Below are 18,064 nucleotides of genomic sequence, written 5' to 3'. Positions count from 1 at the left end.
TGCCCTGACTGTGGAACTAGTTTCTCTCAGCTTTCCCACTTAAAATCACATGAACGTATACATACAGGAGAGAAGCCTTTCTTTTGCTCTGACTGTGGGTCGAGTTTCTCTCAGCTGGGCTCCTTAAAAACACACCAACGTATACACACAGGAGCGAAGACTTATTCCTGCTCTGACTGTGGAAAATGTTTTAAAACATCAACATATCTAAAAGTTCACCAGAGAACACACACAGGAGAGAAGCCTTACGTCTGCTCTGACTGTGGAAAATGCTTCACAACATCAACATATCTAAAAGTTCACCAGAGAACACACACAGGAGAGAAACCTTACATTTGCTCTGACTGTGGGGCGAGTTTCTCTCAGCTGGGCACCTTAAAAACACACCAACTTATACACACAGGAGAGAAGCCTTTCGTCTGCTCTTACTGTGGGGCGAGTTTCTCTCAGCTGGGCACCTTAAAAACACACCAACTTATACATACTGGTGAGAAGCCTTACTTCTGCTCTGACTGTGGAAAATGCTTCAAAACCTCAACTGAGCTAAAAGTTCATCAGAGAACACACACAGGAGACAAGCCGTATTACTGCTCTGAGTGTGGAACTAGTTTCTCTAAATTTTCCATCTTAAAAACACATGAACGTATACATACAGGAGAGAAGCCTTACGTCTGCTCTGACTGTGGAAAATGCTTCAAAACATCAACTCATCTAAAAGTTCATCAGAGAACACACACAGGGGAGAAGCCATACTCCTGCTCTGACTGTGGAAAACGTTTTAAAACATCAAATGAGCTAAAAGTTCACCAGAGAACACACACAGGAGAGAAGCCTTACGTCTGCTCTAACTGTGGAACTCGTTTCTCTCGACTTTACCATTTACAATCACATAAACGTATACATACAGGAGAGAAGCCTTTCTTCTGCTCTGACTGTGGGGCGAGTTTCTCTCAGCTGGGCACCTTAAAAACACACCAACGTATACACACAGGAGCGAAGCCTTATTCCTGCTCTGACTGTGGAAAACGTTTTAAAACATCAAATGAGCTAAAAGTTCATCAGACAACACACACAGGAGAGAAGCCTTTCTTCTGCCCTGACTGTGGAACTAGTTTCTCTCAGCTTTCCCACTTAAAATCACATGAACGTATACATACAGGGGAGAAGCCATACTCCTGCTCTGACTGTGGAAAATGCTTCACAAAATTAACTCATCTAAAAGTTCATCAGAGAATACACACAGGAGAGAAGGCTTAGTCCTGTTCTGACTGTGGTTTAAGTTTCTCTCGACTGTATACCTTAAAAAAACATAAACGTATACATGGAGAGAAACCTGCTCTGCCTGTGTAAAATGCTTCAAAACAGCAACTGAGCTAAAAGTTCATCAGAGAACACACTCATGAGAGAAGCCTGCTTACGTCTGCTCTGACTTTTGAGTGAGTTTCTCTCAAAGGCGAGACCCAAGTCAAACATCTAGCCAAAGGCTGCTTGTTTGAATCTCATCAAGGAGGACTTGAGCATTTCAGCTAATTAGCAACTTTGCAACTACTTACTACTTTTTAACTTTGTTAGCATGTTAGCTTAGCATGCAACTACTAAGCATGTCAGCTAACCTTTCTCCTAAACCCATTTAACTTTACCTTAAACCCCTCACCCCTAACCTAGCTAACGTTAGCAACAACAAATTGGAATTCGTAACATATCATACATATTACAAGTTCGTAACATGTTGTATGAATAGAAATGCGTAAAATAACATACAAATTGTAATTCTTAACATACGATACGTCCTGCAAGTCGTATTATACTGAACAACAATCCAAACGTAACAAGTTCAAAGATGTATGGTTCGTATAAGGAAATCAGTCATTTTAAATAAATGAGGCCCTAATCTATGGATTTCACATGACTGGGCAGGGGCTCAGGAATGTGTGGGACTTGGGAGGGCATAGGCCCACTTGAGAGCCAGGCCCAGCCAGTCAGAATGAGTTTTTCCACACACAAGGTTTTTATTACAGACAGAAATACTACTCAGCCCCCCCAGACAATCCTGCAGGTGAAGAGGTCCTGGGCTGCCGTGGTTACATGTGATCTGCAGTTGTGAGGCCGGTTGGATGTACTGCCAAATTCTCTAAAAGGACGTTAGAGGTGGCAGCTCTGGTGGACGTTCCTGCAGTCATCATGAGAATTGCACATTCCCTAAACTTGAGACATCTGTGACGTAGTGTGGCCTTTATTTAGGCTTAAATGCTCACTAACAGGGATATTAACTAATTTGTGCACAACATTTGAGAGAAATAAGATTTGTGTGCCTATGGAACATCTCTGGAAGTTTTTATTTCAGCTCATGAAACCAAACTTTACATGTTTTGTTTATATTTTAGTTCAGTTTATATTGGTAGGCCAATGTCATGTAACTTAACATGCTTAATGGAGTGGAATGGATGTTTTTGTAACATATAATACGTTTTGCTCTGAGACCAGGTTGTCCCTCTGCAGTATTCTGTGGGAAGGAGCGAGTTCATACTTTTTACATTTTTTTATTTAACTAGGCAAGTCAGTTAAGGACAAATTCTTAATTACAATGATGGCCTAGGAACAGTGGGTTAACTGCCTTGTTCAGAGGCAGAACGACAGATTTTTACCTTGTCAGCTCAGGGATTCGATCTAGCAACCTTTTGGTTACTTGCCCAACGCTCCAACCACGAGGCTAACTTCCACGCCTAACATGAACCAGATAGAGATGGTGTGATGATCACTTTTCCCCATTAGTTTGGGGGGATTATTTTACAACTTTATTTAATGATACACAGCTTATGAAATGAATCCATGTGTTTATTAATTGTCTTTCAAACTAGATGAGTTATTTTAGTTACTGATCATGAATGTGTTTGGATAACTGCATTGAAGCAAACTTTATTGATCTGCCAATGAAAAATAAAGTTACATGAATATGTACTGGTCAACCTCTTCTTCTCTTTAGTATTCAGTTCTTCATATTAGATCTGACAGTATGAATGGTTCTTATGGTTGTCTTCAGTTCTTCATATTAGATCTGACAGTAGAACAGAGAAGTGCTTTGACTGGGCTGAGAGGGAGCTTGACCTCCTGTTGCAGTGGGACGGCCATGAGACCAGAGGTGGCAGAACTGAGTGCTCGGGTTGGGATACAGGGTTTGAGCCTGAAAGTAGAGATGGGGCAGTTCCTCTTGCTGCACCGTAAGTAAACACCATTGTCTTGTAGTGGATGTGAACTTCGACTGGAAGCCAGTGGAATGTACGGAGGAGCAGGGTGACATGGGGGATCTTGGGAAGGTTAAACACCCAGATGGACTGCAGTGTTCTAGATAAGTTCCGTGGAGACCCATCATTCAGGGCAGGTGAGCCACCTGTTTTGAGCCCCACAGTTATAGCGATAAAACAGTGTGAAATAAAGGATCTGTTTGATCATGTCAACAACATACTTTCAACATCTGAGCTAGCAGTCATCATCATGAATCAAGTCCACAATCTACTGACAAATCCTTTTTAATCTTTGTCATATGAAGAGAAATAATGAGAAATTATAGATAAAATGTATTGGTGCTCATCGGCCATTGGACATAAACATCATACAACAAATTGCAAATTCAACAATGAATGGTTTGGAAGGAATCAGTGGCTAACTGCAAGCATTGCAAAGCAATCATTAGCCTACTATTCAGTGGAGTGGCTGTGTGGTCTCAAGTCTAAGATTAAGGGGCTCTTTTCCTAGTTTAAAACTGTAAACATTCAACTTTGGCCATGCTGTCAATGGAGCTTGATTTGTGCCACGCTCAAATCAACTTAACTCGGTACTGCAAAATCTGACTTGAGTGAGTTCAAAACAACTGGGAACTCGGGGAAAAACAAGCTACGACTGAGAAAATATGTTTTGAACTTTCATCCAACTCGGAATTGTAAATTGGGAACTCGTGCCTCTTTCTACAGCTACAACCTGAAGATCACTGACGTCATCATGATTGATGTTAGTAGCCCATGTGCCTCACCCTAATTATTTTATCTCGTTTCACATCTTAATTTTGCCTACTGTTCTGACTTGGTGGTTCACATGTAGCCTATAACCTGTTTTTGAGAAATGTAATCATTGAATATTGTAATAATTTTCATTGTCTGCATATATGCCCCTTTATTTATCCTACGGTTCTGACTTGGCGTACAGGGAGAACACTGTAAGAACGGCCCATGTTCTGGACTACGTCCGTCCTTGCTCACTCATTAATGTCGTAAAATTATGGATTGCCTCTTGTCGTCCCCTTATGCCATAGTTTGTAAATATCAATTGTCAGTAGAAACCACATTTGTTTAAGTAAGTCAGGCATGTTATTTTAAAAGGCAGTAAAGGATTCAGCTTGGATTCGAACCAGGGACTGTAGTGATGTCTCTTGCAATGACAATGAGGTCCCTTAGACCGCTGCGCCACTTGGGAGCCCTGAAAAGGTTTGCGCCCAATGTAGGGCAGGGAGCCCAGCTAACAGAAAGTTGAGTAATTTTTTGGTACTCTTCCCCAGATCTGTGCCTCACCACAAACCTGCCTCGAAGTATTATCCACATTAAAACCCCAAGGTAGAGCAGAGAGGACAGACCATGTATCTTTGCAGAACACAGGTGTTTCATCTCCACACTGGGATGATTTTAACATTGTAATGCCACCCAGGCCTCATGCCTCTCAGGTAGGAAGGTACCAGAAGTAAAAGAATAAAAAACACAAAACTCATGAAGGAGCACACAGGGCCACAGCACTTCAGGAGCACACAGTCACCAACAATTCATCCCTGGCGTCAATACTTTCAACTGGCTCAGATCGCTGTTACAGTACAGCACCACCAAATTCCATTTATTAAGTAACCATCTGTCTTTTGTAACCATAATACTGTTTTTTGAGTCTCGGATTTATATTTACTATGTTACACCTAGTCTATGAGACGAGGCTGCACCTTAATAACCTAAATTATGCACAGCAGGTCAAGAGGTGTGTTTTCCCTTCAGCATCTGCATGTGGCATAAACTCACCCACCTCACAGCATGAATCTAAAATGGTTAACCTTGGCTGTGAGTGATGGGAAAAAATCTGACTACGGCAATCACTTGAATAATTCAATGGATGTTTTGTTTATAGACTTGATGAGTAAATTGACTTGTTTAAAAAAACGTGACTTCGCAATGGGTCCGTCAATGGGAATTGGGCCGTGCTTCAGCTGAACTGCAGTACTGAAAATGCCCTCTGAGCACAGTGGAAAGCATGCTTACAGACTGGAAGCGTGGCCCCTTGATCCGAAAAAGGTGTAATTGCAGACCGCAATTGGGGCCGTTCTCTGGTATCGGGTGTTTCACGGATCTCGTTTACACCAATTGATGTTCCCCATTGGTCCGTGGCCGTTTCTTTTGCGTTGGGACAACAGTTGTTGACATCTGTTACATTGTAGCTCACCCAAACCATTTTCCTAACCTTAACCTCAGCCTCCTAACCTGCCACGGTAATTAATCTAACCTGCCACTTTAATTATCCTAACCTGTAAGGGGCACACTCCAACACTCAGACATAGCCTGCGTTCCTAAATTCGCTCTGGCTATATACTCCGATTTCAGACGACTCTGGTCTGAGTGCCAGAGGGCAGAATAATTGATGAAAAACGAACGCTCAACACCCCTTGAATACGGCCGGTGTTTTTAAACGTCGGCAAAAAAAACGTAATTACATTTTTGCCTGAAGCACAGTTAAAGTCACCAATGCTCTGGATAACATGAACACAGCCTAACCAGCTCTGCTTAGGCGAGTAAAATGGTCAGAGTTCTCTGATTTGTACTGGAAGTAGCTCGCAAGCTCGCCAATGTTAACCAGTTATCTTGGATGCTTGACTGCCGTTGTGAGGTCAGAAAGCTTGAATCAACCCTCCTCCTCCGCCAGAGCGTCCAGTGTGGCTCTGAACGCTCCGAGAGCGATACGAACTGACAGTCTGTCAACGCTCTTGATGTGGGTAATGCTAATACAGAGAACCATTGGACATGCAGTTCCATTATCCCATTGTTTCCACCACTTCAGATCCTTAAATTTGTAGTTTGAAGCATACACAGTGCATTATACAGACCCCTTGACTTTTTCCATATTTTGTTACATTACAGGCTTATACAAAAATTAATTAAAAGCATTTTTTACTCCTCATCAATAGACACGATACCCCATAATGACATAGAGAAAAAAGGTTTTTATACATTTTAGCAAATTTATAAAAATTAATACCTTATTTGCATAAGTATTCAGACCCTTTGCTCTGACACTCAAAATTCAGCTCAAGTGCATCAAATCGCTGTTGGCTGGGCTCCCAGCTTGTGCCATCCAACTCCTACACCACGTTGGGCGTAAACCTTTTAAGGGCTCCCGAGTGGCGCAGCGGTCTAAGGCACTGCATCTCAGTGCAAGAGGCATCACTACAGTCCCTGGTCCGAAGCCAGACTGAATCACATCCGGCCATGATTGGGAGTCCCATAGGGAAGTGCACAATTGGCCCAGCATCGTCCAGGTTTGGCCGGGGTAGGCCTTCATAAGAATTTGTTCTTAACTGACTTGCCTAGTTAAATAAATAAATAAATACTATATTTAAAGTGGGATGCATGCCAGCAAAGCCCCTAAACAATACATTAATTGTACAATAACGGTGCCCACAAACTGTTAGGACCCAACACCATAGTCCCAACAACTTACCACTGCTACACCTGGCTATCAGCGGAGCCTTGTCTGTCATCAAAACAGTTCATTTGGCCTCATTTACTGCCTTTTAAAATAACATGGCTGACTTACTTAAACAAATGTGGTTTCTACTGACAATTGATATATACAAACTATGGCATAAGGGGACGACAAGCGGAGAAGAGGGCATCTGTAATTTTGATAAAGACATTAATGAGCGAGCAAGGACGGACGTAGTCAATATAACTATTTGTTCAGCACTTGAAATGTACAGCAACAGAATTCAGAACATGGGCCGTTCTTACAGTGTTCTCCTTGTACGCCAAATCAGAACCGTAGGATAAATAAAGGGGCATATATGCAGACAATGAAAATTCTTACAATATTCAATGATTACATTTCTCAAAAACAGGTAATAGGTTACATGTGAACCACCAAGCCAGAACAGTAGGCAAAATTAAGAGGTGAAACAAGACCAAATTATTAGGGTGAGGCACATGGGCTACTGACATCTTACTACACAACATACACTTGGTATTACTTTCTTAGCTACAGTATACACATCTCCCTGGTATATTACATAATTTGTGCAGCAGCAGACAAGACATTTTTGGACTCACTTTGATGTGTTGTGCTCACTTGAACAGGAAGGTGGCGCGGCGGTCCTTCGTGGGAATATTTTGTCATCAAACTTCATCAAAGTCTGTCATTCTCTGGATTTATGGTGCTTTAGCGACAACTGGGAACTCGAAGGGGGAAAAAAATGGAATCATGATGATGTCAGTGATCGTCAGGTTGTAGCTGTAGAAAGAGGTCCAAGTTCCCAATTTACAACACCGAGTTGGATGAAAGTTCAAAATGTATTTTCCCAGTCGTAGCTTGTTTTTGCCCGAGTTCCCAGTTGTTTTGAACTCACTCAAAGTCAGATTTTGCAGTACCGAGCTAAGTTGTTTTGAGTGCGGCACAAATCAAGCTTCATTGACAGCACGGCCAATGGTGAATGTTTACAATTTTAAACTAGGAAAAGAGCCCCTTAATCTTAGACTTGGGACCACACAGCCAATCCACTGAATATCAGGCTAATGATTGATTTGCAATGCTTGCAGTTAGCCACTGATTCCTTGACAAACCACTCATTGTTGAATTTGAAATTTCCAACTTGTTGTGTAATGTTTATGTCCAATGACCGATGAGCACCGATACATTTTATCTATAATTTCTCATTATTTCTCTTCATATGACAAACATTAAAAAGGATTTGCCAGTAGATTGTCGACTTGATTCATGATGATGTTGCTCGCTCAGATTTTGAAAGTATGATGTTGACATAATCAGTCCAATCAAAGCAACTGTATATATCACATGATTTTATGTAATTTTATCTGTGGACAATGACCTTGAGCTTTCTTGGATGGGCACTTATAATGTAACTCTATGGCAGCACCCAAGGGGCTTGAATTTTCAAGTTCTACCCTTAGAATTGGCAGCGACGTCTTGTCCCCATGAATGACAGGACACTGAGCCAATCACGGCGCAAATGTCCGTATTTTCTGCAGGATTGCCCCACCTCCACAGAAAGCACTGAGCTCGGCTGAAAGACCTGCATTTTGGAGCTGCTTTACTCAAGAAAACAAAAAGAGAGACCATGTCTGTATGCGGCTTTAATAACAACAGCAGAGTCCCGGCCCATCTGCCCGAAAAGGTCTGAAATCCTACGTCTTTAAAGAGTATCCCCCCCCCAAAAAAAAATACAAGTAATATTAATAATGTGACATTTGTCCTACTTACACTGACTAATTGAGGAGAAATGTATTCACTGTGATATGTGGTTGTCTCACCTGGCTATCTTAAGATGAATGTACTTAATGTGCTGGTGACATCGCAGGGTCAGAGAGAACTCCTGACTGTAGTCATACAAAAACACTCCAGGCACTCATCCCATAAGAACCATTCATACTGTCAGATCTCATATGAAGAACTGAATACAACCATAAGAACCATTCATACTGTCAGATCTAATATGAAGAGCTGAATACTAAAGAGAAGAAGAGGTTGACCATTACATATTCATGTAACTTTATTTCTCATTTGGCAGATCAATAAAGTTTGCTTCAATGCAGTTTTCCAAACACATTCATGATCAGTAACTAAAATAACTCATCTAGTTTTAAAGACAATTAATAAACACATGTATTCATTTCATAAACTGTGTATCATTAAATAAAGTTGTAAACTAATCCCCCCCAAACTAGTGGTGAAAAGTGATAATCTCTATCTGATACATGTTAGGGGTGGAAGATAGCCTAGTGGTTAGAGCGTTGGGTCAGTAAACAAAAGGTTGCTTGATTGAATCCCTGAGCTGACAAGGTAAAAATCTGTTGTTCTGCCTCTGAACAAGGCAGTTAATCCACTGTTCCTAGGCCATTATTGTAAATAAGAATTTGTTCTTAACTGACTTGCCTAGTTCAATAAAGGTTAAAACATTTTTTTTAAGCGTCTACTAACTCCTTCCGAGGGACAACCTGGTCTCAGAGCAAAATGTATTTTATGTTACAAAAACAACCGTGCCACTCCATTTAGTATGTTACTTTCCACAAAATTGTTTATGTCCCTGTTAGTGAGCATTTTAGCCTTTGTCAAGATATGCCACACCTGTCAGGTATAGATTATCAAGAAGCTGATAAAACAGCATGATCATTACACAGGTGTACCTGTGTTGGGGATAATAAAATGGCACACAACACAATGTCACAGATGTCTCAAGTTCAGGGAATGTGCATTTCTCATGATGACTGCAGGAATGTCCACCAGAGCTGTTACCAGAGAACTCAATATTTATATCTCTACCATAAGACACCTCTAATGTCCTTTTAGAGAATTTGGCAGTACATCCAACCGGCCTCACAACTGCAGATCACATGTAACCACGGCAGCCCAGGACCTCTTCACCTGCAGGATTGTCTGAGGGGGGCTGAGTAGTATTTCTGTCTGTAATAAAGACCTTTTGTGGGGAGAAACTCATTTTGATTGGCTGGGCCTGGCTCCCAAGTGGGGCTATGCCCTCCCAAGTCCCACCCATGGCTGAGCCTCTGCCCAGTCATATAATATCCATAGATTAGGGCCTAATTTATTTTAATTGACTGATTTCTTATACAAACTAAATCTTTGAACTTGTTACGTTTAGATTGTTGTTCAGTATAATACGACTTGCAGGACGTATCGTATGTTAAGAATTACAATTCGTATGTTATTTTACGCATTGCTATTCATACAACATGTTACGAACTTGTAATATGTATGATATGTTACGAATTCCAATTTGTTGTTGCTAACGTTAGCTAGGTTAGGGGTGAGGGGTTTAAGGTAGAGTTAAATGGGTTTAGGGGAAAGGTTAGCTAACATGCTTAGTAGTTGCATGCTAAGCTAAGCTAACAGACTGAGAGGGAAGCAGTACCTCCCAGTCAATTGGCAGACTGTTTTATTTCAAAATGTGAAGAATAACAGAGGGTATTCAACACCAAGTGCAAATCTTTACAGTAGAAGCTAACAAAACAAAACACACTAAAACTGACAAGGTGCACACTGATTGGTAAAGTAAAGAGAGGCTAAAATCTAGAACGCTCCCTTTCCTCTGCAGAGTTCTCTCACAGTGAGAACCAATAGGATTACAGTGTTCTCCGCTTTCTTCATTTGATCCAATTCAACGTTACAACTTATTTTATGAGATGAGAATTAAGTGATGGAGTGACTTTATTCTTAGCTGGTCAGAGAACTGATGAGGCTTTTCTCCTTAATGTATACGTTGGTGTGTTTTTAAGTTGCTCTGGTGGGAGAAACTTTTGCCACAGCCAGAGCAGACGTAAGGCTTCTCTCCAGTGTGTGTTCTCTGGTGAACTTTTAGCTCATTTGATGTTTTAAAACATTTTCCACAGACTGAGCAGTAATAAGGCTTCTCTCCTGTGTGTGTTTTCTGATGAACTTTGAGCTCAGTTGATGTTTTGAAGCATTTTACACAGTCAGAGCAGGAGTAAGGGTTTTCTCCTGTATGTATACGTTCATGTGTTTTTAAGGTATCCAATCTGGAGAAACTCTTTCCACATTCAGAGCAGAAGTAAGGCTTCTCTCCTGTATGTGTTCTCTGATGAAGTTTTAGCTCAGTTGATGTTTTAAAACATTTTGCACAGTCAGAGCAGTAGTAACGCCTCTCTCCTGTGTGTGTTCTCTGATGTACTTTTAGCTCAGTTGATGTTTTAAAGCATTTTACACAGTCAGAGCAGGAATATGGCTTCTCTCCTGTATGTACACGTTCATGTGATTTTAAGTTATCCAATCGGGAGAAACTTTTTCCACAGTCAGAGCAGGAGTAAGGCTTCTCTCCTGTATGTATACGTTCATGTGATTTCAAGGTATCCGATCGGGAGAAACACTTCCCACAATCAGAGCAGGAGTAAGGCTTCTCTCCAGTATGTACTTGTTTGTGTGCTTTTAAGCTGCTCATTTGAGAGAATCTCTCCCCACAGTCAGAGCAGGAATAAGGCTTCTCTCCTGTATGTATACGTTGGTGTGTTTTTAAGGTATCCAGTCGAGAGAAACTCACCCCACAGTCAGAGCAGGAGTAAGGCTTCTCTCCTGTGTGTATTTTTAGGTGTACTTTTAGCTTTGATAGAAATGGAAAAATCTCCACACAATGTGGGCAGTGGTGAGACCTCTTAGCTCTGTGATCTTCCTGCTGTTGTTGTCTGGATGCAGGGAATGTCTCAACATGGTCTCCTGTGTGAACAACATCAGAAGAACCAGTCAGTTGGTGTGATATACATGTCAATCAAATGTATATTAGGAAGCCCTTCTTACATCAGCAGTTTGTCCAAGTGTTCCACAGAAACCCAGCCTAAAACACCAAAGAGCAACCTATGCAGATCGAGAAGCACAGTGGTCACGAAAAACTTGCTAGAATGGTAGGAACCTCAGAACCTAAAGAGGAACCAGGCTCTGAGGGGTGGCCAGTCCTCTCCTGGCTGTACCGGGTGACATAAGTATTCATATCAGAAGGGTGTACAATACAAAAGGGGAATACAACTATTCTAAAACTGGGTAAAAGTCGTGACAATTATGAGCCATATCATCCTCCACTCACTATCACAAGAGTTAGTCACTACACAGCCATGTCATCCTCCACTCACTATCACAAGAGTTAGTCACTACACAGCCATGTCATCCTCCACTCACTATCACAAGAGTTAGTCACTACACAGCCATAACTATCACAAGAGTTAGTCACTACACAGCCATTCACTATCACTTAGTCACTACACAGCCATCACTTCTTTAGTCTCTGAACACTCCAGACAGCCCAGTGAATAAAACACATGAAATAACATCCTACACAGTAGCATGAAATAACATCATCCTCCACCTTCTCATTGAAATAGTTCTACGCCAACTTTTCATACACAGTGGGAAGTTGGAATAAACAACCCAAACTTAGTTAGATAGAACCTGCTCTTACCATCATAAACAGATTTCCCAATCTTCACCTCCTCTTCTTCATCTTTAATGTTGACATTCAACTCCAGTGTTGGACTGCAGTCTTCCAGCTTCACTGATGCCATCTCTGGATCCTGCAGTGCAAACTGGGCTCCACTGTCACAATCAGGACCCAGTGGCTGTAGGTTTGGACTCAGTGTAGATGGAGAGAGGCAGGCTGGGTTTGTCCTCACTGTTGATGTTACCAGCCTCAGACTTAATTCAAGTCGTCCTGTAGATATAATGAGAAATGGACACAAAAAGCTATTATAACTTCTTTATTATAACAAAATACATTATAATGTTTTCTTGTTAATTTCTCTCATTTCCATTTATCAGGTAACTAATCACTGACAACAAAACATTAATTCACATTAGACAAAGTGCACACTTAAAAATTGCACAACATAAGTGCCCTTCATCTATAGTAGATTCCCTAGATTAAAATAAATGACTCAAAAACCATTTAGTTCAAGGTTACAGTATGTTTTAGGCAGCACTATGTACTATTTTCCTGAATAATATTCACTGTATTATATAGCGTTATTTTGGCCGTCCCCATCTACCGTCCAACGGAGAGGGATGGAGGACAGAGATAGTGTCGTAGCAGAATCACAATTAGTTAGGTAACATTGATAAATAAGATGTTTTATTTACATAATAATGCTTATGTGAGATATTTGTCATTAGAATGTCTTCTTTTGGATAATACTGTTGGCAGTTGCATTTTCCTCTCTCTTCTCCAAGGGAAAGTCACTTGGGGCCCAGAGAGGAGAGGTCAGGATTGTCTTCATATGTGAGGGTATCTGTTAAACCATGTGAAGGGCTCCACAATGTCTGTACACCAGTCACTCCCTACTTTTCCCATATTGGGAGGAGGAGTATGGCAGTGTCTGGAACTATTGTATGTCCCCTGTCGAAACTTATCTTGACTTAGTATATGACCTAGAGGCTCACTACTCTCTGTGAGCTTGTCCAGAAGAGGTTGTATTTCAGATGGGAGTATATTGACAACTGATATATGCCATTGGATGAGGTAATGGTTTGGCAATATGAAGTACCAAGAATGAGAAGTAGAACCTCGTCTAAGAGAGAAAACTGAACAATAAGTTATAGTTAATGCCTTCTGGCTATTTACTCTCTCCAGTAAAAGTCTTCCTTTGTAATGTTCCTAATATCTGTTATTCGTCATGTGAGTTGAGAGGGGTGTGTCTTGGCTATAAATGATATTAAGAATTGTTTTGTAAGCCCTCTCAGAGAATTCATTTATAGACACTGAATTGATCTGAGAGTCACAGGGCTGTGGTGAAGCTCAAATATAATTGAAGATGGACTTAGTAATATAACTCTGACTTGTGTGTGGTTTGCTCTCTCAATGTTTAGTAATACAGGAAATGACCACGACAATAGGGAGAGAAGACAGAGATAGAGATGGAGGACAGAGATCTCTGTCTGTACATTGATCCTGTATTACCACCCTGCACATAGATCCTGTATTACCACCCTGTATATTGATCCTGTATTACCACCCTGTATATTGATCCTGCATTACCACCCTGTATATTGATCCTGTATTACCAGCCTGTATATTGATCCTGTATTACCACCCTGTACATAGATCCTGTATTACCACCCTGTATATTGATCCTGTATTACCACCCTGTATAGATCCTGTATTACCACCCTGTATATTGATCCTGTATTACCACCCTGTATATTGATCCTGTATTACCACCCTGCACATAGATCCTGTATTACCACCCTGTATATTGATCCTGTATTACCACCCTGTATATTGATCCTGCATTACCACCCTGTATATTGATCCTGCATTACCACCCTGTATATTGATCCTGTATTACCACCCTGTATATTGATCCTGTATTACCACCCTGCATATTGATCCTGTATTACCACCCTGTATATTGATCCTGTATTACCACCCTGCACATAGATCCTGTATTACCACCCTGCACATAGATCCTGTATTACCACCCTGTATATTGATCCTGTATTACCACCCTGTATATTGATCCTGTATTACCACCCTGTATATTGATCCTGTATTACCACCCTGCACATAGATCCTGTATTACCACCCTGTATATTGATCCTGTATTACCACCCTGCACATAGATCCTGTATTACCACCCTGTATATTGATCCTGTATTACCACCCTGTATATTGATCCTGCATTACCACCCTGTATATTGATCCTGTATTACCACCCTGCACATAGATCCTGTATTACCACCCTGTATATTGATCCTGTATTACCCTGTACCACCCTGTATATTGATCCTGTATTACCACCCTGTATATTGATCCTGATATTGATCCTGTATTACCACCCTGCACATTGACTCTGTACTGGTACTCCTTGTGCTACTATTACTTTTTTTATTTAGAAAATATTTCCCTTTATTTATTAACTATGTATTATTGGAAGGAAGCGTTTCACTGTAGAGTCTGCCAGTTGTTATATTTATTAACTATGTATTAGTGGAAGGAAGCGTTTCACTGTAGAGTCTGCCAGTTGTTATATTTATTAACTATGTATTAGTGGAAGGAAGCGTTTCACTGTAGAGTCTGCCAGTTGTTATATTTATTAACTATGTATTATTGGAAGGAATCGTTTCACTGTAGAGTCTGCCAGTTGTTATATTTATTAACTATGTATTAGTGGAAGGAAGCGTTTCAAAGTTTACACATTGTATTTGGCCCGTGTGACCAATAAAATGTGATTTCGCTCGCAAAAAAACAACTGTATTTATCATTCACACCATAGTAATAAATATAGATAACATTGAAACAACTAAATGTGTCTGAATATTAGTATACATGTAGAAAACTGATAATCATTACATTCAGCTTCAAACCAGTAGAGCAACCGTGAAAATGTCTCTCTGATGCTCCCTCATTACCTGACTGAAGTCCATTGACTCAGACAGAGTTGCCGCCGCCATTTTATCAGCTCGTAAAAAAACACATTACACAACAAAACAATAACATGTAAAACGAACTCCGAAATCTCAAATACATGGATTCTTTATGAATTTATCTTGACGAAGTAATGTATATTCATTCACTCAGACAAACCCAGTCTCTAACGATGTGACTTATCACTCCCTTCACTCACTCGGTTTGACACAACAATAACGTCATAAAACCTTCAGCAAACGTGACAATACCTTGACGGATTTGCTACCTAACATGTTATGACATGTTCTTTCGATATTATAAAGTGTAAACGTGCTATTACATACCTGTAGTAATGCATTTGAAACGGATACAAAAGCTATCGCCTTCACAGCACAGTTCTGGTGTTCCTTCTTCTATGAGGTTGAACGGCGGTTGGCATCCAATGCATGTTGCATTACCGCCACCTACTAGACTGGAGTACAACTCGTTAATTAATACTTCCCTTGGAAAAATAAACAAATACGCTTCTATCTACACTCACAAATTTAAATAAATTAAAATACACCACCCTATTCCACTATTTCAATCTATTTAGTCTTCCCTCAGGCCAACATCTTGAAAGGATGGGACACCACCACTTCACACAATCTGTAACTCTTTTGATGTCAAGTCTCACACACACAAATACCTCTCTGCAGCTGCCACCATCACCTCAGTTTTCTGCGACCTACATTCCATCCCTTCAGTACAGTTGATGATAACCATTGCTATAAATGCCAAAAATCCAATCTTACGGATAAATATATCACCGACACCACTCCTCTCATAATCCCTCCCCTTGACCATCTTCCTCTACTTTCTTCACTGCCTCAGCATATGACAACTTCTGCACTACACTAACCCTAGAAACCTCAACCTGCGTCTCTCGCAGGGGTCATTTCTGATCCCCAGCCCCATGGGAACCCCTACAATTAACACATTCCACTACTTTCCCCAATGTTACACATTCCTTTGTCTCATGCCCTTCTGCACACTTCTCACACCCAGGAACCTCAGCACAAAACCTTGACAATAACGCTTGTATAGGATAACTTATATATCCTAACAGCACTTTTAGTGCTGGTTCTTCTTTCTTCCTTCAATGTTTTATGGCAGACTTCACCGATAGTGAATAAAACATGTAAATATCAGGGCTCCCGAGTGGCGCAGTGGTCTAAGGCTGTGCCAATAGAGATCCTGGTTTGTGTCCAGGCTCTGTCACAGCCGGCCACGACCGGGAGACCCATGGGGCGGTGCACAATTGGCCCAGTGTCGTCCGGGTCAGGGGAGGGTTTGGCCGGCAGGGATGTTCTTGTTCCATCGGTGTTTCGTCTGACACATTGGTGCGGCTGGACTCCGGGTTAAGCGGGCATTGCATCAAGAAGCAGTACGGCTTGGTTGGGTTGTGTTTTGGAGGATGCAAGGCTTTCGACCTTTCAGGAGTTGCAGCGATGGGAAAAGACTAGCTACTAATTGGATACCACGAAAAAGGGGTACAAATACAATTTTCTAAATATCCATTGCGGGAAAGGGGGGGAATGCAATAAATAAAACATACAAAAATCCCTACCTCACTTCCTTTACCTAAAGTATGTGGACACTTGCTCATCAACATCTCATTACAAAATCATAGGCATTAATATGGAGTTGGTCCTTCCTTTGCTGCTAAAACAGCCTCCACTCTTCTGGGAAAGCTTTCCACTAGATGTAGGAACATTGCTGCTATAACAGCCTCCACTCTTCTTGGAAGGCTTTCCACTAGATATAGGAACATTGCTATTGGGACTTCCTTCCATTCAGCCACAAGAGCATTAGTGAGGTTGGGCACTGATGTTGGGCGATTAGGCCTGACTCGCAGTTGCCATTCCATTCATCCCAAAGGTGTTCGATGGGATTGAGGTCAGGGCTCTGTGCAGGCCAGTCAAGTTCTTCCACACCGATCTCAACAAAATATTTCTGTTTGGACCTCGCTTTGTGCACGGTGGCATTGTCATTCTGAAACAGGAAAGGGCCTTCCCAAACTGTTGCCACAGTATCGTCTAGAATGTCATTGTATGTTGTAGAAATAAGATTTCCCTTCACTGGAACTAAGGGGCCCGAACCATGAAAAACAGCTCCAGACCATTATGCCTCCTCCACCAAACTTTACAGTTGGCACTATGCATTCGGACAGTTAACGATCCGCCAAACCCAGATTCATCCATTAGACTGTCAGATGATGAAGCCTGATTGCTCACTCCAGAGAACGCCAATGGCGGCAGGCTTTACACCATTCCAGCCGACACTTGGCATTGCACATGGTGATCTTAAGCTTGTGTGCGGCTGCTTGGCTATGGAAACTCATTTCATGAAGCCCCTGATGAACAGTTCTGGCATTGCTTCCAGAGGCAGTTTGGAACTCGGTAGTTGCAACCGAGGACAGACGATTTTTACAAGCTACGCGCTTTAGCACTTGGCAATCCCATTCTGTGAGCTTGTGTGGCCTACCACTTTGCAGCTGAGCCATTGTTGATGCCCTGCTCAAGGGTATGTTGACCGATCTACCACCAGGCCAAAAAACGTGAACCCAAACCCTCCAAGATCCCCCCCCACAGTTCCCCAATAGCTGTCCCTCAACCATTCGAGACCCCTCCCCCAGTACCCCCCAGGAAGAAGAAAATAAATAAAAAATACAATTAATTCCATTCCCTACCAAGAACAGCCCAATGCACCAACAACCAAGAGAATGAACTAAAGAAACAAAAGGAAAAGACAGAAGAAAACAGCAAACAACAATGCAAAAAAAAAAAATAATACATTTAAACCTTTAAGCCTTGGTTTTCTAATCCTCTCATGTTGTTATTGGATCTGATT

General features: G+C 41.3%; 2 protein-coding genes across 2 annotated transcripts in view; one reads left to right on the top strand and one right to left on the bottom strand.

The window, feature by feature from the left end:
• LOC135538591 (oocyte zinc finger protein XlCOF6-like) overlaps positions 1-18,064 on the top strand; it is a 34,221-nt gene that overhangs the window by 11,742 nt on the left and 4,415 nt on the right. The window lies entirely within an intron of this gene.
• On the bottom strand, positions 8,792-15,592 carry LOC135538597 (gastrula zinc finger protein XlCGF17.1-like). The gene is made up of 3 exons (XM_064964492.1): positions 15,517-15,592; positions 12,233-12,481; positions 8,792-11,496 (listed from the first exon to the last, which is right to left on the bottom strand). Exons 2-3 carry the CDS (start codon positions 12,333-12,335, stop codon positions 10,517-10,519), a joined length of 1,083 nt encoding a protein of 360 aa, XP_064820564.1. The 5' UTR covers positions 12,336-12,481; positions 15,517-15,592; the 3' UTR covers positions 8,792-10,516.

This window comes from Oncorhynchus masou, unplaced genomic scaffold (genome assembly GCF_036934945.1).
Source record: "Oncorhynchus masou masou isolate Uvic2021 unplaced genomic scaffold, UVic_Omas_1.1 unplaced_scaffold_987, whole genome shotgun sequence".
In the NCBI taxonomy this organism is placed as follows: domain Eukaryota; kingdom Metazoa; phylum Chordata; class Actinopteri; order Salmoniformes; family Salmonidae; genus Oncorhynchus; species Oncorhynchus masou.
The sequence above is the reverse complement of the archived record's forward strand: the minus strand, read 5'-3'. Positions and strand labels throughout refer to the sequence as shown.